Source organism: Heptranchias perlo, chromosome 5 (genome assembly GCF_035084215.1).
Source record: "Heptranchias perlo isolate sHepPer1 chromosome 5, sHepPer1.hap1, whole genome shotgun sequence".
NCBI classification, from domain to species: Eukaryota; Metazoa; Chordata; class Chondrichthyes; order Hexanchiformes; family Hexanchidae; genus Heptranchias; species Heptranchias perlo.
In genome coordinates this window covers 57,722,861-57,747,390 of record NC_090329.1, presented here as the reverse complement: position 1 = coordinate 57,747,390, position 24,530 = coordinate 57,722,861, and the positions used below count along the sequence as shown (strand labels likewise).

The 24,530-nt window shown below is 42.1% G+C and overlaps 1 protein-coding gene across 1 annotated transcript in view; it reads right to left on the bottom strand.

Annotated features, from left to right (window-relative positions):
* Window positions 1-24,530, bottom strand: part of LOC137321776 (exostosin-1-like) — a 560,359-nt gene that overhangs the window by 110,916 nt on the left and 424,913 nt on the right. Inside the window, exon 5 of the mRNA XM_067984436.1 lies at window positions 4,382-4,501. Within this exon, the coding sequence (XP_067840537.1) occupies window positions 4,382-4,501 (120 nt within the window). The remainder of the gene's footprint in view (window positions 1-4,381; window positions 4,502-24,530) is intronic.

Here is a 24,530-nt window from a genome sequence, read left to right as displayed (position 1 = left end):
CATCCTCCTATTTTCCCCTTCTCCCTCTCCCCTCTCTTTCCCATCTCCTCCTCCCCTGTCCAACTTCCCTCACCTCCCCTCCTTCTCCATCTCTCTCTCCCTCCACAGCTACTCTCACTTCTCCATCCTCTTCCCCTCCAATCTTCTGTCTCCCCTCCCCTTATCTACCTCCTCCACTTACCCTCCGATCCAATTATTCCCTTGCCCTCTTACCCTGCCTGACCTGAATACTGCCCTTGGTCTTGACTACCTGTGTGCAACACCTTGGGGGATCATTAGTACTAAATAATAATTTTGCATTTAATGAAACCTTTATTTTGAATGATTCCTATTACCTTAATTTCCTTTAAATCAAATGCTTTTGTAAAGCATTCCTCCCTTAAGCCTAAACAGAAAAAAATTGTGGCAGAAGTCATACTGCATTTGTTCTTCACACTTAACACTATTTTTGCAAAGACATCAGTTAATCCATCCAGAAATGGGTGACAGAGAGCTTCCTCTCTAACCCAGTGACATTATGAGATTAGATAACCTTTGACCTTGGATGTCGTATGTAATCTTCTTGTCGGTCTATCACTCTATAAACTCTATCAACTGTAACTCAGCAAATAGCGTCAAGGTTTGTAGCGTACTACTATTTGTCAATTCCAACTAAAATTTGACAATCTGCTAGCTACATTCATTCTACTGTTTCTATACTTAACAAAATCAGTCAAGTTCTTTTCCCAAAATCATATTGAATAGACAGATAAAGTGAAGTGGAAAATGTATTCACCACTCTCCGTGCAGCCTAAAAAAAGCCTCAATTTATCCAGTTCTTCATAATGCTCAAAATATTCATGAAATTATACATGAAGATTTCTGTGAGGGAACCTAAAACATGCGTTAGGCCCCTCATTTGCATATTTAAGGTACCTTACATCTATTTTAGGCAGCTGCCAGGGACACCTGAAAAATGGCCCGACCCAATTTCAGACATATTTCAGACGTTTTTTCAGGCTTCCTCGGGCCCCGGACCCTGGCTCTCGAAGTTGCTACCTCTGGGTACCTCCAGGTGAGATAGAATATTGAAGCTCGACAGGGTAGATACGGGAGGATGTTTCCCCTGGCTGTGGAGTCTAGAACCAGGGGTCACAGTCCCAGAATAAGGGGTAGGCCATTTAGGACCGAGATGAGGGGAAATTTCTTCACTCAGAGGGTGGTGAATCTTTTAGAATTCTCTAGCCCAGAGGGCTGTGGAGGCTCAGTCATTGAGTACATTCAAAACAGAGATCGATAGATTTCTAGATATTAAAGGCATCAAAGGATATGCGGATTATTTTTTTATTCGTTCATGGGATGTGGGCTTCGCTGGCAAGGCCAGCATTCATTGCCCATCCCTAATTGCCCTTGAGGAGGTGGTGGTGAGCCGCTTTCTTGAACCACTGCAGTCCGTGTGGTGAAGGTTATCCCACTGTGCTGTTAGGAAGGGAGTTCCAGGATTTTGACCCAGCGCCGATGAAGGAACGGCGATATATTTCCAAGTCGGGATGGTGTGTGACTTGGAGGGGAACGTGCAGGTGGTGTTGTTCCCATGTGCCTGCTGCCCTTGTCCTCCTGGGTGCTTGAGGTTGCGGTTTTGGGAGGTGCTGTCGAAGAAGCCTTGGCGAGTTGCTGCAGTGCATCCTGTGGATGGTACACACTGCAGCCACAGTGCGCCGGTGGTGAAGAGAGTGAATGTTTAGGGTGGTGGATGGGGTGCCAATCAAGCGGGCTGATTTGTCTTGGATGGTGTCGAGCTTCTTGAGTGTTGTTGGAGCTGCACTCTTCCAGGCAAGTGGAGAGTATTCCATCACACTCCTGACTTGTGCCTTGTAGATGGTGGAAAGGCTTTGGGGAGTCAGGAGGTGAGTCACTCGCTGCAGAATACCCAGCCTCTGACCTGCTCTTGTAGCCACAGTATTTATATGGCTGGTCCAGTTAAGTTTCTGGTCAATGGTGACCCCCAGGATGTTGATGGTGAGGGATTCGGCGCTGGTAATGCCATTGAATGTCAAGGGGAGGTGGTTGGACACTCTCTTGTTGGAGATGGTCATTGCCTGGCAATTGTCTGGCGTGAATGTTACTTGCCACTTATCAGTCCAAGCCTGGATGTTGTCCAGGTCTTGCTGCATGCGGGCACGGACTGCTTCATTATCTGAGGGGTTGCAAATGGAACTGAACACTGTGCAATCATCAGCGAACATCCCCATCTCTGACCTTATGATGGAGGAAAGGTCAGTAATGAAGCAGCTGAAGATGGTTGGGCCTAGGACACTGCCGGGGGTCTGTGTTATTTGTAGTCAGTGCGAGAAGAGGGCAGCTATAGAAATTCTGCAGTTAGACCTATACTCGCTGCTGGACGTCAGTGAGGATGCCACTGGCAAAGAGATTAAGAAAGCATACATGCAGAAGGCTTTGTAATGTCACCCTGACAAGAACCCAGACAATCCCAAAGCAGTGGAATTGTTTCATCAGTTATCCCAGGCTCTGGAAGTTCTCACAGATGCAACAGCAAAGGCGGCCTATGATCAAATCGTGCTATGGGGAAGGTGCAGGAAAATGGCGTTGAGGTAAAAGATCAGCCATGATCTTACTGAATGGCAGAGCAGGCTCGAGGGGCCGGATGGCCTACTCCTGATCCTATTTCTTATGTTTTTATATGCACAGTGGGCCGAATGTAAGTACCTCCCAGCATTTAGCTCAAAAGCAGCTTTGACAAGAGGTTTAGGAGCAGATGATCTATGCATCTCAGCCAGGGGTAAAATGAAGACAAACGTCCATCGAAAAAGTATTTTGTTTCTAAATAGATCTGTTTAGAAAGGACACTTTATAGATACTCATCATGTGTGCAGAAGTAGGATAAGCGTTGTGTGAAAAACCAGTTAGACAAAACACAATGAAAACCTAGGTAAGAAACTGAAGGAACATGTTTTGTGACATTTGTGGCTGTGTAGCAGAAAAACTGCAGGATTTAATTTTAATAGAGACTTTGTTTATCAGGATTTACTATATAATAGCTATTTCTTGATTGAATAACAGTGAACTGGAAGACACAATTTGGACAGCATTTATTTAACTGGTCCTAGCCTTGTAAAATACTAGGACTCATTAAAGACATCAATTATCCATGATATCTGCAATTGAAGCCATTGTCTTGATATTACAAACTGTGAAATCTGTGTGGATTAATCTTAAATATACCAGTAAGATTTTACTAAACAAGGGTTAAAAAGATGGTTAAGCTTTCTTTCATTTAAAAAAGGGTTTTAGTTGTCTTTGTTCTTGTGAGGTAGCTTAAATGTAAATATCAGGTCCTATGTTTTGGGGGTGTTAATGGGATGACCTCAACCATTCAATTCAGAATCAGGATTATTTATATGAATTTCAACATTGGGTAATATCAGACTCCCATGTGGTTTCATTGTGATTATGTGATGAAACTCACTAACTGCTATGGTAAAAGTGATAAAGACTTCCCTAAAGTTACTGCATTTTATTTTTGTTGTGTAATACCACCAAAATGCATCTGCTTTGGCCTCTTCAAAGAAATCAACCAAATAAAATTTGCAGGGCTATGGGGAAAGAGCAGGGGAGTGGGACTAATTGGATAGCTCTTTCAAAGAGCAGGATGCACAGGCATGATGGGCCGAATGGCCTTCTTCTGTGCTGTATCATTCTATGATTTTATGAAGAGCAAGTTTGTCACTCACATATTTCAAATGAAATTCCTACCCGAGGGATAAACATAAGACAATATTCCATTACCACAGGGCATGAAAAGGCTGGACTGTCAAAATTTACTCCACCCATTCTCAGGAATTAGCCCTTAGGTAAATTTTATAAATTTGTGCTCCCAGTGCGGAACTTTGCCCGTTGGGAGCACACATTGAAAACTTGGATGGAGAGGTCAACAGGTTCCACAGAATTTACGTCCATTAATATTAAAAATTAAAATGTTTGTTTTCTAAGACGCTGCTTTAATTCCAACAGACTGTTCTAATGGCTGGAGAGCTTAGGAGGATTAATTCACAGCATTTTACAACTCCACCTAATTTTGTAAATAAATCTGATCAATTTTGGCCTGTTGAAAGTCTGGTTGGTGTGTAGTACTTTCCATCTATCTGTAGTAAGTGTGAGAGTATGATTAAACCAGTAACAGTTTCACCTTTGGTATAATTGTTAATCATTAGGTCCACATACCCTGCGTGGCAGTAAGTGAAAAGATACAGATTTCAGATTGTAAGGGTCATAATCCACTTATGGAAGCTGCTTTCAGGCCATTGAATGGGAAAATGGTGTAAAAGAAGCCAAAACCGCAAGATTTGATATTAATTAAAAGCACGTAAATGGAACCACTTACCTCTAAAGTAGTTAATACTATATTTTCTGCGGAAGAAAAATAAGCATCCCAAAGGAACTGTGTTTGTTGCCTAAGTGCCAGTATCTTGTCATGGTGTACAGATCTAGTTATTGAAGGAATCTACAAAAAAAGACAGAGAACAAGAGAGCTAAATGAACATTGAGAAGAATAAACATTATTCTGGATTGATAGCAATACCAGAAGTCAGTGCTTTTTCATGTAATATATTATATGAAGAGGCCACTGGGATCATGGAAGTATAGTATTATCTGCTTGTTCCTTAGCTTCTGATAGCTACAGTAATGTTTTGCTTTTCTTCCACTTATTCCGGCTTCATGAACCCACTCCTCAAACCTCTCTTTCTTTCTTTCTTACGTGCTTTTGTTGTCATTCCCTATTCTATCAGTATCTCAATTATTCCCCTGAACTTTCTTCTCTATTCATCCTATGTAACATCCTACACATTCCTCTGCCTCTTTAAATGTGTTGAAATCAAGACTCATGGTACCGTCTCTTCACATAAGATCACAATATATTACAGATGAAGAAGGCAATTCAGCCCCAGTTAATTCATCCATCCAGAACAAACTACACTCCCCTCACTGCTAGAAACTAGTTGTTTCTTAAATGATTCCTGGGTTTTCACCTCCAGCACTCTGCCAACAAGTTCATTCCAAGTGTTGATCATTGTCTGTGTGAAGAAGGACCTTCTGACATCAGTTCTTCTGTTACCTTTTATAGTTTGAACCTATGTCTCCTTGTCCTTCTCCCATAGTTTCAAGCAGTGTTCCAAATTAGCCTTTTCCATACCATTTGCTATCTTATATCGTACAACTGGTTTAGCCATTCATCACCAGATCTAGCTAGACCACATTAAGCACTATCAGGTCCTGCTCTCCTCTACCAAAACAGCTCACTACTCCAGGATCATCCTGGAACGCAAAGATAACCCCCCAGCTTCTTTTCTCCACTACCAACCAGCTCCTTAAACCCCTCTCACCTGCCCCCTCCACCCTCACCTCCAACAACAAGTGCGAGGAGCTCATGGATTTCTTTATCATTAAGATTGAAACCATCCATTCAGTTGCCTCTGCCGCATCCCTCTCTTTGCCTAGCCCACCAAGCCAATCTTCTCCCAAGGTTCCCTTCTGCCCAAGCTCTGAACCCGCATCTTTCTCTAGGTTCTCTCCTGTCTCCTCTCATGCCTTCTCCGAGCTCATCCTGTTCATAAACCCACCTCCTGCTCTCTCGATTGTTCCTACTGATAAACTGATAACCACACAACTTCCCTTCCTAGCCCTCATGTTAGCTGCTTTTGTAAATGGTTCCCTCTTCTCAGATACTGTCCTTCTCACTTTCAAATCTGCCATCATCACCTCCCTTCTTAAAAAACCTACCCTTGACCCTTCTGTCCTTGGAAACTACCACCCCATCTCTAAACTCCCTTTCCTCTCTAAACATATTGTCACCTCCCAACTCCGTGCCCATCTTTCCCGCAACTCCATGTTTGAACCTCTCCAATCAAGTTTGCACTCCTACCATAACATAAGAACATAAGAAATAGAAGCAGATGTAGGCCATAAGGTCCCTTGAGCCTGCTCTGTCATTCGATAAGATCTTCGACCTCAACTCCACTTTCCCACCCGATCCCCATATCCCTTGTTTCCCTCAGAGTCCAAAAATCTATCTATTTCAGCCTTGAACATATTCAACTACTCAGCATCCACAGCCCTCTGGGGTAGAGAATTCCAAAGATTCACAACCCTCTGAGTGACAAAATTCCTCCTCATCTCAGTCTTAAATGTCCGACCCCTTATCTTGAGACTATGCCCCCTAGTTCTAGACTCTCCAGCCAGGGAAACAATCCCCCAGCATCTACCCTGTCAAGCCCCCTCAGAATCTTGTATGTTTCAATGAGATCACCTTTCATTCTTCTAAACTCCAGTGTATGGGCCCATTCTACTCAATCTCTCATTATAGGACAACTCTCTCATCCCAGGAATTATTCTAGTGAACCTTCGTTGCACCGCCTCTAAGGCAAGCATATCCTTCCTTGGATAAGGAGACAAAAACATAACTCCAGGTCAGGTCTCACCAAAACCCTGTACAATTGTAGTAAGACTTCTTTACGTTGCAGGAAAGGATGCCCCGGAGCATGGTACATTGGCGAGACCATGCAGACACTGTGACAACGGATGAACGGACACTGCGCAACAATCGCCAGACAGGAGGGTTCCCTCCCAGTCGGGGAACACTTCAGCAGTCAAGGACATTCAGCCACCGATCTTCGGGTAAGCGTTCTCCAAGGCCACCTTTCAAGACACACGACAACGCAAAATCGTCGAGCAGAAAATGATAGCCAAGTTCCGCACCCATGAGGACGTCCTCAACCGGGATCTTGGGTTCATGTCACGCTACACGTAACCCCACCAGCGAAAAAAGAGTTATCTGTTTTTAATACAACTGGTCATTCTCTCTCTTTCTCTTCATTTCGGATGTTTCTCTCTCTCTCTCTCTGTCTTTGGGTTCGGATCGTTTGTATATTCAGTAGTACTGTATGTACTGTCTCTCTGTCTGATTGCCTTGACAACGGGCAGTTGGAAAGATTATCTGTAATCACCAGGCATTGTTCTCTGACTATATATGCGATAATCTTCAAGGAATTCCACACTCACCTGACGAAGGAGAAAGCCTAGGAAAGCTTGTGATTTTCAAATAAAACTGTTGGACTATAACCTGGTGTTGTAAGATTCCTTACCCTTGCAATAAAGGCCAACATGCCATTTGCCTTCCTAATTTCTTGCTGTACCTGCACGCTAAATTGCAGAAATCCCGTTCAGGTTTGGAAGCCGGATCCTACCTGCCGACTTCCGAGTTTCCCAGGGACCCACCTGTGTGCGCGCGGGCGACCCAAAAACGGAAGTCCTGCCGGCAATTAAAGCCGTTGAAGAGCCAAATGTACCTCATTGAGGTACCTAAGGCACTTTACCTGTGACAAATGAAGTGATTAGAATGATTTTTTTTTTAACTTACCTGGGTGGCTTGCCCACCGCCTCTGAATCACCCCTGGTGAAACCAGGTGTGAGGGGCCAGATCAGGGAAAAAGAAACTAAATAAATTAAATAAAAGAAAATGGAAGGAAGTGAAAACACGAAATTAACCTACCTTTGCACCCTGCTCTGATGTCTGACGTCTCCCACTCCGATGTCCCCATCTTCACCCACCCCCCCTCCCCCCCCACCCCCAGTCTTCCAGTCCAGCGCCGGATCTTCCACTCTCCCCCCACCCCGGTCTTCCGTTCCAGCGCCGGATCTTCCACTCTCCCCCCACCGGATCTTCCACTCTCCCCCCACCCCGGTCTTCCGTTCCAGCGCCGGATCTTCCACTCTCCCCCCACCCCGGTCTTCCGTTCCAGCGCCAGATCTTCCACTCTCCCCCCACCGGATCTTCCATTCTCCCCCCACCCCGGTCTTCCGTTCCAGCGCCGGATCTTCCACTCTCCCCCCACCCCGGTCTTCCGTTCCAGCGCCAGATCTTCCACTCTCCCCCCACCGGATCTTCCACTCTCCCCCCACCCCGGTCTTCCAGTCCAGCGCTGGATGATATCTCGCTCTCTCTCTTTCTCACTCCCCCCAACTTGCATCGCAGCTCTTGATGGCAGCCAGCCTGTCAATCAGGCTAACTGCCGGACGCAAAACCCGGAGAGGACGTTAATCATCATCAATCAACATGCGATTGCATCAGAAACGGTAAGTTTTGTTCATGAGGGTTTGTCACGCGCACCTCCACACCACCCGCAGCCCCCCCGCCCCCCGCCGCTGCCAACCTGCCACCATTGTAAAATCGAGCCCTTTGTGTCCTCCTCACAGCTTACTTTCCCACCTAGCTTTGTATCGTCAGCTAACTTGGATACATTACACTCGGTCCCTTCATCCAAGTCATAAATATACATTGTAAACAGCTGAGGCCCAAGCACTGATCCTGGCAGCACCCCACAAGTTACAACCTGCCAACCCAAAAATGACCTGTTTATCTCTACTCTCCATTAACCAATCCTCTATCCATGCTAATATATTACCCCCAACCCCGTGAACCCTTACCTTGTGTAACAACCTTTTATGTGGCACCTTATCGAATGCCTTTTGAAAATCCAAATATACTACATCCATTGGTTCCCCTTTATTTACCCTGCTAGTTACATTCTCAAAAACCTCTAATAAATTTGTCAAACATGATTTCCCTTTCATAAAAACATGTTCACTCTGCCTAATCATATTATGATTTTCTTAGTGTCCTGTTGTCACTTCCTTAATAATAGATTCCAGCAATTTCCCGACAACTGATGTCAGGCTAACTGGCCTGTAGTTCCCTGTTTTCTCTCTCCCTTCTTTCTTGAATAACGGGGTTACATTTGCTGTTGGGGTTACAACACCAAAATGACATCCTCTGTGATTGTGACCATGGTGCACTGTTCCTCCTCGTCCTTCTTGACCTGTCTGCAGTCTTTGACACAGATGACCCACACCATAACCTCCAACGCCTCTCCTCTGTTGTACAGCAGTGTGGGACTACCCTTGCCTGGTTCCACTCTTACCTATCCAGTTATAGCCAGGGAATCTCCTGCAATGATTTCTCTTCCTGCCCATGCACCATTATCTCTAGAGCCCCCCGAGATTCTCTCCTTGGACCCAACCTACATCTCGTCTACATGCTGCCCCTCAGCAATATCGAACGCTGTCGAGAAGTGTTAGGTTTTTGTGTACCAACATATTGTGCAACTGAATGGTCGGCACATCAGTCAGTTTTACACAGGCAGTCAGCATTTCTGACCCAGTGCCCATTTTCCCACATTTTCAGCCAGAAATCTGTGGGGATTCAAATTTCTTAGGAATTCAAATGCCTCGAGGATTGCCCATAAATCATTGTGACCTAGTGCTGTGCACAGATTACTACCTAACATGGTTCCTCTACTTAAAAAGAGTTTGTTGGTACAATCCCTAAAGATTTCTGAGAACGTACTGGGATCATTATTATGAATTCTGATACATAATAACTTTTGCAACCTGAAAGCTGATATTTTGCTGTGATCAACCAAGTTATTTTGCACCATTCCAAATTCTGCTTATTCAGGTACAGGTACACCCAATTTTCTGTAGGAACCTTTTAAAAACACAGGAGTTGGGTGTATTTAATTTCAGTAAGCCTCTTTTGCTTAGTTCAGCACTTTCCTATTTGACAAAGAACAAATCAAACTATCCACAATTTAGTCTTCAGCAACAGTATTAAAAATAAATAACGTGATGCTCTTTCTCGTCTAATATCCACTTCATTCACGTACAAGATTTGTAAAATAGGATATTGTTCTGCATGAATAAAAGGCAAAATATTGCAGATGCTGGAAATCTGAAACAAAAAGAGAAAACACTGGAGATACTCAGCAGGTCAGGCAGCATCTGTTGAGAAAACATGAGGTAGTTGATGTTTCAGGTATAAATCTTTCCTCAGAAATGAAATTACAAATGAACAGCATTTATGAAGGAACAGAACAAGGGAAAAGGGAAAAGGGAAAAAAAGACACATACCCATACAAAGACCCCACACTCAGGAAAAGGGTAAAGTGCTAATGTGGGGACCAGTTACAGGGCAGCAGTGATATGTGCAGAAACCAAAAGGAGGCATAATGAGAGAAATCAAAGAAATAAAAAGGCATGTACAAGACCCTGAGGGGGTCATTTTAACCCCCAAGAATGGGTGGATTTTTGGAGCAGGACTGCATCCCAGATCCAGCGCACCCACTTCTGGGTTTGAACCAGGCATGTTTGGATGTGTGTGCAACAGAAACCCAGAAGTCCCGCCATCACTTAAAGCCGATGGGCCGATACTTAAAGGGGCAACGTACCTCATTGCGATAGTTGAGGTACTTAATTTTTTGTGTATTACAAAAGTTAAACAACTTTAACCTTACCTGTTCGGGTTTTCCATCGCTTCCGATTCATGTCAGGTGAAAGCAGGCAGGAAGGGCCGGATCCATGAGGTGAGTGCCTTTATTGCACTGCTTGTGGGCCAGGAGTAGCAGGAGTGCTTCATCCAGGCCCAACAATCTCACAAGACTGTGTGATCGGCCAATCCGCACACCCCCCCGCCCAGCCCGATGCTGAACCCCTCGATCTTATCCAAGGCCACCCGCTATCGTCCACATCCCCCAATCCTCCAATTTCTTCCAGGGCTCATGATCTCTTTCTCCCTCCCTTCTCTCTCTCCGACGTGCGGCTCCTTTCCCTATCGACGAGCAGTCAGCCTGTCAATCAGGCTGCTTGCCGCGTGGGAAACCCAGAAACACAAATACGTACCTTCAACTGAGTTGCGATCGCAGATTACAACGCACTCACTTGGCTTCTGGGTTCCCCTCATGAATATCTAGAGACGGGCTGGGTTCCCAACTCTGAGCTAAAATCATGCCGAGAGTTTGAGGAGTTGAAGAGGGACGGGTAAGTAGAATGGGAAGCATGAAAAGCTGGCAAAGTGAAGCATTTCGTGATCCCCGCCGTAGCACTTTACAAGTCATTATATGTCTTTTCCTGTGTGTGACCTTTGTGTCTGTGTGTGACCTTTGTGTCTGTGTGCTTCCCCCTTTCCCTTGTTCTTTCTTAAAAGCTGTTCATCTGCAATATCTTTACATTCTGAGGCAAGGTTTTATACCTGAAACATCAAATGGTTTGTGTTTTCCCGATTGCTCTGCCATCATTGTTTTATTATTTGAAAAACAGATGTTTGTGTTTTAAACTTGAGTTAGAGCTAGTTTTGAAAAATCAAATAATATAAGTGATTTTAAAATGCATTATTATAGATAGTTGCAGGACACTGATGTTTCATATCATGGCCATACATAACTTCTAGCCAAGACCATGTTATGAAGGCGTGTGCTATATAGGAACAGGAGTAGGCCATTTAGCCCCTCGAGCCTGTTCCTTCATTCAATGAGATCATGGCTGATCTGTGACCTAATTCCATTTACATAAGAACATAAGAAATTGGAGCAGGAGTAGGCCATACAGCCCCGCGAGCCTGCTCCGCCATTCAATACGATCATGACTGACCTTTGACCTCAACTCCGCTTTGGCGCCTGATCCCCATATCCCTTGATTCTCCTGAAGTCCAAAAATCTATCGATCTCAATCTTGAATATACTCAATGACTGAGCATCTACAGCCCTCAGGGGTAGCAATTCCAAATATTCACGACCCACTGAGTGAAGAAATTCCTCCTCACCTCAGTCCTAAATGGCTGACCGCTTATGCTGCAACTAGTCCCCTAGTTCTAGACACTCCAGCCAGGGGAAACGTCCTCTCAGCATCTACCCTGAAAAGCCCTCTTAGAATCTTATGTTTCAATGAAATCACCTCTCATTCTTCTAAATTCTTGAGAGTATAGGCCCATTCTGCTCAATCTTTCCTCGTAGGACAACCCTCTCATCTCAGGAATCAATCTACTAAACTTTCATTGCACCGCTTCCTTAGGTAAGGAGACAAAACTGTACGCAGTACTCCAGGTGTGGTCTCACCACAGTTCTGTACAATTGCAGTAAGGCTTCCTTACTCTTGTACTCCAACCCCTTTGCAATAAAGGCCAACATACCATTTGCCTTCCTAATTACTTGCTGTACCTGCATGCTAACTTTCTGTGCTTCGTGTACAAGGACATCCAAATCCCTCTGAACACCAACATTTAATAGTTTCTCGCCATTTAAAAAATATTCTGTTTTTCTATTTTTCCTACCAAAGTAAATAACCTCACATTTCCCCACATTATACTCCATCTACCACCTTCTTGCCCATCACTTGCCCTGTCTATATCCCTTTGCAGACTCTTTACATCCTCCTCACAGCTAACTTTCCCACCTAACTTTGTATCATCAGCAAACTTGGATACATCACACTCGGTCCCTTCATCTAAGTCATTAATATAGATTGTAAATAGCTGAGGTCCAAGCCGTAGCCCCATATCCCTTAATTCCTTTGGTTCACAAAAATCTACCAATCTCAGATTTAATAATTAACAACTGATCTAGCATCAACTGCTGTTTGCAGATGAGATTTCCAAACTTCTACCACCCTTTGTGTGTAGAAGTGTTTCCTAACTTCACTCCTGAAAATCCTGGCTCTAAATTTTAGACTATGTCCCCTAGTCCTAGACTCCCCAACCAGTTAAAATAGTTTCTCTCTATCTACTCTATCAGTTCCACTTAATATCTTGAAAACTTCTATCAAATCACCCCTTAGTCTTCTAAATTCCAGAGAATACAACCCTAGTTTGCGTAATCTCTCCTCGTAAGGTATCATTTTAGTAAATCTACGCTGCATTCCCTCCAAAGCCAATGTATCTTTCCTAAACTGCGGTGCCCAAAACTGAACACAGTACTCCAGATGTGGTCTAACCAGGGCTTTGTATAGCTATCGCATAACTTCTACCCCCTTGTATTCTAGTCCTCTAGATATAAAGGCCAGCATTCCTTTAGCCTTTCTGTTTATTTTCTGTACCTGTCCATGACATTTTAATGATCTATGTACATGGACATTTAAGCCTCTTGGGACCTTCACTGTTTCGAGCTTTTCACAATTTAGAAAGTACTCTGATCTATCCTTTTAGATCCAAAGTGGATGACCTCACACTTGCCTGCATTGAAATCCATTTGCCACAGTTTTTATAGCTTTGTTACGGGAGAACCATGATGCAAAACTACAAAAACAAACAGGTCATCGGGTGACCACGAAACTACTATTTGCATCTGATCTGCTTAAATGTTAGAAATGGTTAATATCGCAATTGCCTGATCGTTGAGAAGAATTATTTGATCATCAAATGAGTCTGCTTTAACATCAGAGTATAGACAAACATATAATTGAAGATCAGCTCTACGGTCTCCAGTTCCCTGCTTCGACCACGAGAGGGGCTAACAGATGTTCTGTGTGAAGTTGAACTCCCATGTAACAAGAGGCAGTTGAAAGCTAAGGAAAATAACAACAAAAAGTTTGGACTGTCTGTTTTCTTGTTTTGAAACAAATTATCTTTTGCGTAAGCCAAGAGTACTACTAGTTTCTTCCTATGTCATTCTGCTTCTGTGAAATTATCTATTAGCATTAGTCTGAGTATAATGGTTGGACCATGTAGTATTCACCAGATTTTTGGAGAACTTAATGACCATTCCACATAGTGTCCACTGTATTATTTGCTGCAGCCAGTATGTACCAGAGTATGTACTTACCACACATAATGGCACAAATGTATATGTGCTAGCTATCCGCGTTTTACATGGACAGCCAACAGTTTGGACCCAATGCCTGTATTTGTCGTTTAAATTAGCAGTGCCCCAAAATCCCATCTGAAGTTCCAACATTCACTAAGGCGCATCATCACTCACTGAGCTAAGTTTTAATATGGCACACACAGTCCATTGTGACACAAGACTGGAGACCTGGTGGTGAATCTGTAACCTTTCCAAGATAAATTATCTTTCGGCTTGAAAGTCAAAGTTACAGTAAGTTCCAGTGTATTTTGCTCTAGATGATCAGTCCTAACACTGGGTTCAAAATGCTGGCTGTCCCGATGTCCCAGCACTCACCATCTATTCTCCTATATGTGCCACCTGGTCCGTATCAAAACCCATCATGTCCACATAAAAATAACTGTCACAATATCAAATTCTGTAAAGTTGTGTTTATAATTCCCCTATATTGAACAAATTTTTACATTATTTAACTTGAACACAACGTTGCATTGTGTCCTTAGATATAAAGGTTGATTTATTGGGAAAGTCAAAGAAATAGCTGTGAACTGATACATAGCATGTTGCCAGTTATTAAGACATATGTACATTAAGGGCTATTGTTCATATGCTGTGTTTCTGAAAGTGAGATATAGTTAATGTGCAAGAGTTTTTAAAAAGCCCTCGTAAATTTGTGAAGCTATGGGTTAATAAAGAAATTTGACTCATTTTAATTAAAACAGCTTTAATGATTACTTTAACTCGGTCTCCGTAGCAACAAAAACAATAACAAGTCGGCTGGAATGATCAAGCTGTACACTGAACTGAATGGCATAAAAATTGCCATTGTGAAAAAGTGCCCAGTTTCTAGAAATTCTGTACAGTTTTTTTCATGGCCTAGTTTGGATAAGGGTCTGCTTCATTGTTTCCTCTGAATCAAACAATCCCAGCTTACCCGCAGCACTGCTCTTGTTTCTCATAAATAGTGTATGAAAAATTTGCTTAAAAAGTCTTGTAAATCCTGTCAGCAGAAGTCATTTTCATCTTACATGTATCAGACTGACAGAAGTGAACACAATTAAGATGGAATCCTTTTAGCTGATTTGAGTAGTACAACTTCAAATCCACCAAACATTTTAAAGATTTAAACAGTAAATTTTGTTTTATTAATTGAATTCTAAGAATGAATGAATGACTGCAATATTTAATTGTCGCATGTGGTTGCCATGTTTACCCCAGTTTTTAAAAATAATTCTTTGGGATGTGGTCATCGCTGGCAAAGACCACCATTTAGTTCCCCTTGAGAAAGAGGTGGTGAGCTTTCTTCTTGAACTGCTGCAGTCCATATAGTGAAGGTGCTCCCTCAATGCTGTTAGGTATGGAATTCCAGGATTTTGACCGAGCAACAATGAAGGAACGGAAATAGATGTCCAAGTCAAGATGGTGTGTGACTTGGACGGGAATTTGGAGGTGATGGTGTTCCCTTGCATCTGCTACCTTTGTCCTTCTAGGTGGTGGAGGTTGTTTGGGGGGGGCTGCCGAATAAGCCTTGATGACTTGTTGCAGTGCATCTTATAGATACTGTACACACTGCAGCCATGATACGCGGCGGCGGAGGGAGTGGATGTTTAAGTTAATGGATGGGATGCCTATCAAGCTGACTGCTTTGTCCTGGATGGTGTCAAGCTTCTTGAATGTTGTTACAGCTACATCCAGGCAAATGGAGAATATTCCATCACATTCCTGACTTGTGCCCTGTAGTTGGTGGCGAGGCTTTGGGGAGTCAGGAGGAGAGCTAGTCGCTGCGAATACCCAGCCCCTGAGCTGCTCTAGTAATCACGGCATTTATGTGGCTGGTCCAGTTGTGTCTCTGGTCAATGGTAATCACCCCCCATGATGTTGATGATGGGGGACTCGACAATGGTAATGCCATTTAATGTCAAGGGGTTAAGTCTCTTGTTAGAGATGGTCATTCTCTGGCACTTGTATGGTGGGTATGTTACTTGCCACTTATCAGCACCTCTTTATGGCTACTTGCAACGTCAGTCAGCAACTGGCAACGTGAAGTGTGATTTCATAGTGCACGATAAAGGTGCATTGCTTTTATGGGTAGTAATTCAAAACAATTAGCAACTAAATGGAAGGTTTTTGTTAACTCATTGAATGTGGTTTTTCCTTTTATTCATACTTTAATTATCTATGTTTTGTAACAATAATGTGTCATTTATGTGAAGGTGAAACAGATTTATCTTCAGCAAGGTTTTACTTTCCAGATATCCCAATAAGAATCCACTGAAATATGTTGTTAATTTAGTTGCCTTCTGTTTATTTAGTTCAGAACTAAATAGGACTTTTGTCTTTCATCAAAAAAAACTGCCTGCAGACCTTTTCTGTGGCTCCATTCAATACTCGTAGCTAGCTTTTTTTAAAAAAAACTAACCATTAGAGTAACTGTCTGTTTCTGCCAGCCTCTGCACTCTACCATTGCCAGTAATAGGGCCACATATAGTTGTGAGTCTACTGGTCTATTTTTTCCATCCTTGTATAAGCAATTAGGGAAATGTCAGATAGCTGGGGTAGAAATTTCCTGTCACAGCCCCCTGCACCATCTCATTTCCAAGATAGCATTTAAAAATCACGATGATGTATTTTACACTCCTGGTGGTAGAATTGCTGATGCAGTGATTCTATCACAAGAAATCTTCGCAGGACAATTTTTTTAAGGTAGTATCCAAGTTTTTAATATTTATTACAAAATGTTATTGGTATAAAGCATTTTACTGGGTGGAGGAAGTCAAAATAACAAGTTGCACAGTTTTAAAAATTAATGCAACTATTTGGGGTAGAGGTGGAAGAATGTTCTGTGCAGAAGTAGGAAAAGATAACAGGGGGGAGGGAGGTTTGATCATAAAATAAGGAAACTACAAGCTCAATTTAATTTTTTTTATTCGTTCACGGGATGTGGGCGTCGCTGGCGAGGCCGGCATTTATTGCCCATCCCTAATTGCCCTCGAGAAGGTGGTGGTGAGCCGCCTTCTTGAACCGCTGCAGTCCGTGTGGTGACGGTTCTCCCACAGTGCTGTTAGGAAGGGAGTTCCAGGATTTTGACCCAGCGACAATGAAGGAACGGCGATATATTTCCAAGTCGGGATGGTGTGTGACTTGGAGGGGAACATGCAGGTGGTGTTGTTCCCATGCGCCTGCTACTCTTGTCCTTCTATGTGGTAGAGGTCGCGGGTTTGGGAGATAGAAATTCATATCTGTGCTTTTTTAAAAATTAATTGGTTAATGCATTCAGATAAAATTCCTGTATTGTTGTAATGAAGTCGTTAACCTCTTTAAAATAAGTAAGTTAAAGGTTGCATTAAAGAAGCAAAGGAAGGAATTTTACCTGATGCATTAACTGATTCATTAAATATAGCGCACAGAGGAATTCTAACTCCAGCAGTGATTGATGGGGTGAAATTTGTCTTAATGAAAATTGGAGAATGTCCCTTTTTTCTGCAATTAACTCAATAATAAAATTGTGGAATTGTGTGACTGCTGAGAATGCGATTCCATTAGTTGGTCATTAACTGTGGATAAAAACATTCCACAATTAAAAGACAAATTTCACCCCCTTGGGGTTGTTAGGTTCTGAAGAGATTGCCACCTAGCACAGTGAATGTGGAATTGGTTGAAGAATTTGGAAAAGAAATAGAACAAATTCCTGATTCATAAGCAAACAACAGAAAATGGATTTGGTGCCATGCAGAAGGGATATAAAAATGGTCAGATGGACTTAAATGGTGGGGTGAGGAATTTTCCTCATTCCTATCTACTTAGGTTCTTAAATGCTCTTTCTGCACCAATCCTGACAATCACACCCTTTTTAGTTTATTCAGAGGATATAGTGAATGTAAGAAACATTTTATCTCATTATATTTGGCACCAGAAAGTTATTGAATAATAACTTTTGAGCAAGTTGTACGATGGAAATGTATGTAATTTGATAACTACAATTGACAGCACTCAAAGAATACATTGAAAATTGTGTTTACAAATGCAAGGATTTTCATGCAAGATTTGGTTTAAAATGTTGATTAAATGATTACCACTGTCAGACATGGGCTCTACAGACATTGTACATTTACCTGCAGGTTGGACTTTCAGGTTTTCAGAACTTCTGCCAATAGACTTTATCAGAATTTACTTTGTCACATTAATTGAAATCTACCTCCTGGAAAGTTGAATTAACAGCCAAAGTAGTAGAATACAAGTCAGAGGAAGTCATGATCAAACTGTACAGTGCTCTGATAAGGTCACACCTTGAATACCGTGTCCAGTCCTGGTCACTGAGAGAAAAAAAAGAGATTCAAGCACTGGGAGCAGTGCAGAGAAAAGCCACGAAGCAGCTCCCCAGTATCAGTGCTCTGAGTTATGAGGAAAGGCTGGAGAAACTTGGGCTTTTCAACCTGGAAAGGAGGCATCTGACACACTATCTTATCTAAGATAGTTAAGGGAATGGAAAAGGTTAACCCGGAATACTACATTAAACTAAACTGTGGATGTAGGACAAGAGGATATAGATTCAAACTAGTAAATGTTCATTTCAGGACTGATTTCAGGACATTCTTCACGCAGAGAGTGATCAACACTTGGAATAAACTTTCAGATAACAGTGGTGCAGGCAAAAACCCAGGAATCATTTAAGAAACAATCAGATGCAACAATAGAGGTTTGTAAGGGCTTTCAGGATGGATAAAGTAAGATGGGTCAAAAGGTCTTCCTCATCATAAGTCTCTTGCCATCTTGTAACCAAAGGTCTGCTAGGATCCTATTGTACTACAGTTTATAATTATGGTAATTACAGTTTATATACACCGTGTACCCGTCAGGCATTCCTGATCTAGATACTTTGGTAGGGGCTGAACACTGGCGGAAGCAGATCGGCCGCCCGCTATACACCCCACCCGATTTTCTTCATTGACTTCAATACAAAGCAAAATTGGGCGGGGTATATAACGGGCAGCCAATCCGATACCGCCAGTTCTCCACTGCTGCCGAAGTTGAAAATTACCTTCATTATTTTACTGGGATCTATCTTTATTAAAAAACACAATGGGCGTTTTAGAAATATTATAAATTTCAGTCACAGGATAGGACGTCAAGAGGTTTCTTCAGATGGTAACAACCATTAGTGCTCCAAAAGATTAAGCCTTTTAAGTTACAATGGGGTAGCTTTCACTTTTGGCAATGATGGAAAACGGGCAGTAGCGGATCAGGCACACGTTATACACCCCGCCCGATTTTCCTTTAAAGGAACATTGGGCAGTGTGCACACGGACGGCAAATCCACTACTGCTCGTTTTCCACCACCGCTGAAAGTTAAAATGACCCCCAATGTGTGAATATTACCATACAAGTACTTAATGTGTTCACATCAAATTCCTTTGTTCTCTATTTTAACAGATGTATTAACTAAAATAGGGGACAAAGGAGTTTTATATAAAACCATTAAGGCTTTTAGGAACATCAATGATACCAAGTTATTACTCGGGCAGATGATTTGTTACTGCTTAAATCCACTCAGAAACTGCCTCTGTGACTTTTTTAATGCAAAATTGCAGTACTTGGACCGCAAATCACACCATATGCAGTAAGTGTAGAAATTCATGGGATGTTGTGCTGTACCAAATTATATGTGCAAGCAATGACAAATATAGTATAAAAATACAAATCTGTTGCAAAAACATCAACAGTTTCAAAAATGTGTTGATCCCATCTGTGTTAAGTTGCTGTGTGGTGCCAAATTTGTTGTTTGTAAAGTTATCCCTGTTTCATCAACTAATTCTTTTAATTGCATAATGTGACACTAGAGGATGGTTTCATTGCTATTTTATCCTCAAGATCAAGGAATGTGTTGAGAATTAATTAAAAATTTGGCAACAAAAAATGGCTGCTTGCGTCAACAAATCATGGAGACTAGATGCTTGGGAGGCAATAGTCATTAGAGGAAATTATACAAATTCACACTACCAGCTTTGTGTAGTGGGAGCACTTATCAGGAACTTGGGCCTGAAGGTCAGCTGGCCTCACAGGATCTTCTGTCCTTTAATTTTAATGGATGAAAAATCGTGCAGGGTCCACCCACCCTGTTGCCTGAATTCATGCAACGCGCTCCCCTTGCAGGAACACAAGTTTGTAAATTCTACCCTAAGAAATTCTCTGGCTTCATTCATGCACCAGACCTTGGGAAATTCTAAAATCAGGCAATATTATGAAATCTGCCGACAGACATTGATAGATCCTGTGTTGAAACAAAAATAGTCAAGCAAACATTAACTACATGAGTTTCAGTTTGAGAGTGACGTAGTTAGTCCAAAACTAGGATCTTAAATTTAAACAAAGCCAATTAGGTAGGTATGAGGGGCGCTTGGCTAAGGTAGATTGGGAAATTAGATTAAAAAATGTGATGGTAGATAAGCAATGGCAAACATTTAAAGAAATAATTCATAATTCTCAATGAATATACATTCCTTTGAAGAATAAAAACTCCACGGGAAAAATGATCCGACTGTGGATAACTAGAAAAGTTAAGGATAGTATTAAGGATAGATTAAAAGAAGAGGCTTACAAGGTTGCCAAAAAGAGTAGTAAGCCTCAGGATTGGGAGGGTTTTAGAAATCAGCAAAGGATGACCGAGAAATTGATAGAGAGAGAAAGTTGAATATGAGAGTAAACTAGCAAGAAAAATAAAAACAGATTGTAAGAGCTTCTGCAAGTGCGTAAAAAGGAGATTAGTGAAAGTAAATGTGGGTCCCTTAGAGGCAACGACAGGAGAAAATATAATGGGGAATAAGGAAATGGCAGAGACATTAAACAAATATTTTGTATCTGTCTTCACAGTAGAAGACACAAAAAACATATCGGAAATAGTGGGGAACCAAGGGTCTAATGAGGAACTTAAAGTAATAAAGATTAGTAAAGAAAAAGTACTGGAGAAATTAATGGGACTAAAAGTCGACAAATCCCCTGGACCTAATGGCCTACTTCCTAGTGTTTTAAAAGAGGTGGCTGCAGAGATAGTAAATGCCTTGGTTTTGATCTTTCAGAATTCCCTAGATTCTAGAACGGTCCCCCTGGATTGGAAGGTAGCAAATGTAATCCTGCTATTCAAGAAAGGAGGGAGAGAGAAAACAGGGAGTAATAGGCCAGTTAGCCTGATGTCAGTAGTAGGGAAAATGTTAGAATCTATTATTAAGGACATAGTAACAGGGCACTTAGAAAATCATAATATGATTAGGCAGAGACAACTTGGTTTTATGAAAGGGAAATTGTGTTTGACAAATCCACTGGAGTTTTTTGAGGGTGTAACTAGCAGGGTAGATAAAGGGGAACCAGTGGATGTAGTATATTTGGATTTTCAAAAGGCATCCGATAAGATGCCACACAAGAGGTTATTGCACGAGATTAGGGCTTATGGAATTTGGGATAATATATTATTAGCATGGATTGAGGATTGGTTAATGGACAGAAAACAGAGAGTAGGAATAAATGGTTCATTTTCGGGTTGGCAGGTTGTAACTAGTGGGGTGCCGCAAGGATCAGTGCTTGGGCCTCAGCTGTTCACAATATATATCAATGACTTCGATGCGGGGACCGAGTGTAATGTATCCAAGTCTGCTGGCAATACAAAGCTAGGTGGAAAAGTAAGTTGTGAGGAGGATGCAAAGAGGCTGCAAAGGGATATAGAGACTATGAAATGTTGGTATTCAGAGGGATTTGGGTATCCTCGTACACAAATCACAGAAAGTTAACATGCAGGTACAGCAAACAGTTAGGAAGGCAAATGGTATGTTAGCCTTTATTGCAAGGGGTTTGGAGTATAAGAGTTAGGAGGTCTTGCTGCAATTATATAGAGCTCTGGTGAGACCACACCTGGAGTACTGTGTACAGATTTGATCTCCTTACCTAAGGAAGGATATACTTGCCTTGGAGGGGGTGCAATGAAGGTTCACTAGATTGATTCCTGGGATGAGAGGGTTGTCCTATGAGGAGAGATTGAGTAGTATGGGCCTATACTCTCTGGAGTTTAGAAGAATGAGAGATGATCTCATTGAAACATAAAAAATTCTTAGGAAGGTAGATGTTGAGAGGCTGTTTCCCCTTGCTGGAGAATCTAGAACTAGGGGTCATAGTCTCAAGATAAGAGGTCAGCATTTTAGGACCGAGCTCAGAAGGTTGTGAATCTTTGGAATTCTCTACCCTAGAGGCCTGTACATGCTTAGTCATTCAGTATATTCAAGACTGAGATCGATAGATTTTTGGACACAAAAGGAATCAAGGGATATTGGGGTCGGGCGGGAAAATGGAGTTGAGGGAGAAGATCAGCTAAGATCTTATTGAATGGTGGAGCAGGCTCGAGGGGCTATATGGCCAACTCCTGCTCCTATTTCTTATATTCTTATGCAAACAGGCTCAAACATTAGTAACTCCTCGCCTCCCCCATCCCTCCCTTCCTTCCACATTCCACAAGTTTTTAAAATTCTAATCACTTCATATTGATTTAACTAATCTATCATATTCTTTTCAAATCATGTGGTGCACTGAACTATGAATGGTGGCCCTTCACCTAGGTTTCTGAATTTAAAATACTCTCATTTACAGTGGCAAGAAGATTGGAATAATAGTTACCACCCATCTGCTTGTAAGGTCTGGCGCACTCTTAGACAGCAACATATTAGCCCAACAACTCATTCAATCGGGTATCTACACATTTAAATTCCATACTATTCAACAAGATTGCTGGATTTCGGTGCTAGACTGTCAAGCTAAAATGGTATAGGATTGTACGAATACTATTATGAACAACAGTGAATGAGCAAAAAATAATAGTTAAAAAAGAATCCAACCAATGAATAGCTGCAGGCGGTCAGTAGGTTTCCAGAAGTGTGTTGACATGATCAGAATCTGCACATAACCTGCAATGATGGAAGCTTGCAAGTGAATGTGCGTTATTTCTATAATGGGAAGTAGGGCTGCAGAGAATAGCTTTAGTTATAGATTTACACGCTGAAAAGCAGCATACCAGTCAGAAAATGAAATTCAGGTTGTAGACTGCTGCATTGAAACATCCAAGAAATGGATCCAAATGCCACACACACACACACACACACACACACACACAAGAGAAGAAATAGAATGACCTGAAAATGGATTAAGTGGCCAACAGGTAATGGTTAAATGGCTGAAGTTCCATTTTTTTTCCATGTGTATGTGTGTGTGTGTATGTGTTTTCTCTGTTCCTTTTTAAATGTTGTTCATCTGTAATTTCCAGTTCTGACAAAGGGGACCTGAAATATTAACCCACCTGTTCTCTCCACAAATACAGGCTGAGCTGCCGAGTGCTTCCAGCATTTTCTGTTATTGTTATCCAATGGAGCTCTATTAATGTATCTGGGCATACCATTTTCTCAAATTTAGATCTGTAGTGCTGTTGACTTCAGGGTGTGAGGATGCCCTTTAATATACATTAGATCAAGTTACATTCCTACATCTTGATGGCAAGTCAGACGTTCTTGTTTATGATCTGTAATTGTGCACCATCAAGGAACTTACATCATCAGCCCAAATTACTTCTTTTACAAGCTATTATGCATAAACTTTATTTTGTTAACAAGAACTCAGCCATCCATTTAGTGCTAAAAAGTTTCACAATTTGATGACAAATTCTGAACATGTCAGCAGCGAACAGGTGGCTGTGATGTTTTTCTCTAAGAAAAATTAACATCAGTGAGGAAATTGTATGAGAAAACCTCCTTGCCAAAGAATAAATTACCTCTTAAAATTAGAATCTTCAGAATATTTAAATAATAATAAAAGATACTTTGGAGAGTTACAAGGCTGTAGTTGAATTGAAGGCCTCAGCTGTTGTCAGAAATTGTGAAAGCTAAACTCGAGCAAGTTGTAAACTTCATTACCCTGCGACCAGGTTATAACCTTAAACTCACTCTCTACTGGCTTGCTTTAAATAAATATGTGTGTGTTTACAGTGACTGAACAAATCAAATTATGTTTTTATAATGGTAATGAAAAATAAGGACAAACTGTATGACTTTTTCATAGGGGCTGAATTACAATTGTGCACCTTGGTCCAAGTACTCCCCACCCTCTAACTCTGCTTCACCTGAAGGCTACACTTAGTCTTGATTCTCTGAGGGGCCTTGTATTGCACGCTGCTCAATGGAAATGGGGCAGACGTGCAACTGAAATAGCCGGACAAAGGCCTACTGCCATGTTCGCACTCGATTCCTGCCCACCACCATATTAACTGGGCCCTTTTTTTTAAGGTTGTCAATGCACCTGCCTGACTTAGCCTGGAGCCTCATTAATACATGCAAATCAGGGGTCTATGATGTAATTAGGACTCCGATAGCTTTTTAACAGCCAACTGAGTGGGGTGACTGCTGCGGCACACGCTCAGTAAAACCTGAGGGGGAAGAGGGGGAAGTCCTCCAAGGTGAGTCAAAAGCTTTCCTTAGTGGGGCCAAGAGGAGGGGGAGTGTTCCTCCAGGTCCCACGAGGAAAATCTGAACCTCTGCTGCGTTGGGTTCCCCTCCTTTCCCATCCATGAAATGGTGCCGAACCCACCACCCACTATGACTAACCTTGGTGCTGGCAGGCAGCCTGCAGGCTCTGCGATTTTGTCCTGTCCAAAACCCGCGAGCTGCCTCCTTCTACCTGTTTTGGGCAGGCAGCTGGCTGGTGGGATGAGAATGAGGCCTAGGAGTTAAAATAGTCCAGGCCTTAAAATAATGATGTCGGGCATGTTTGACACTGGGCATGTTTGAAGTGGGCGGAGGCCCCACTTCCATAAAGCCATTATGGAAACTGCAGCACATTGTT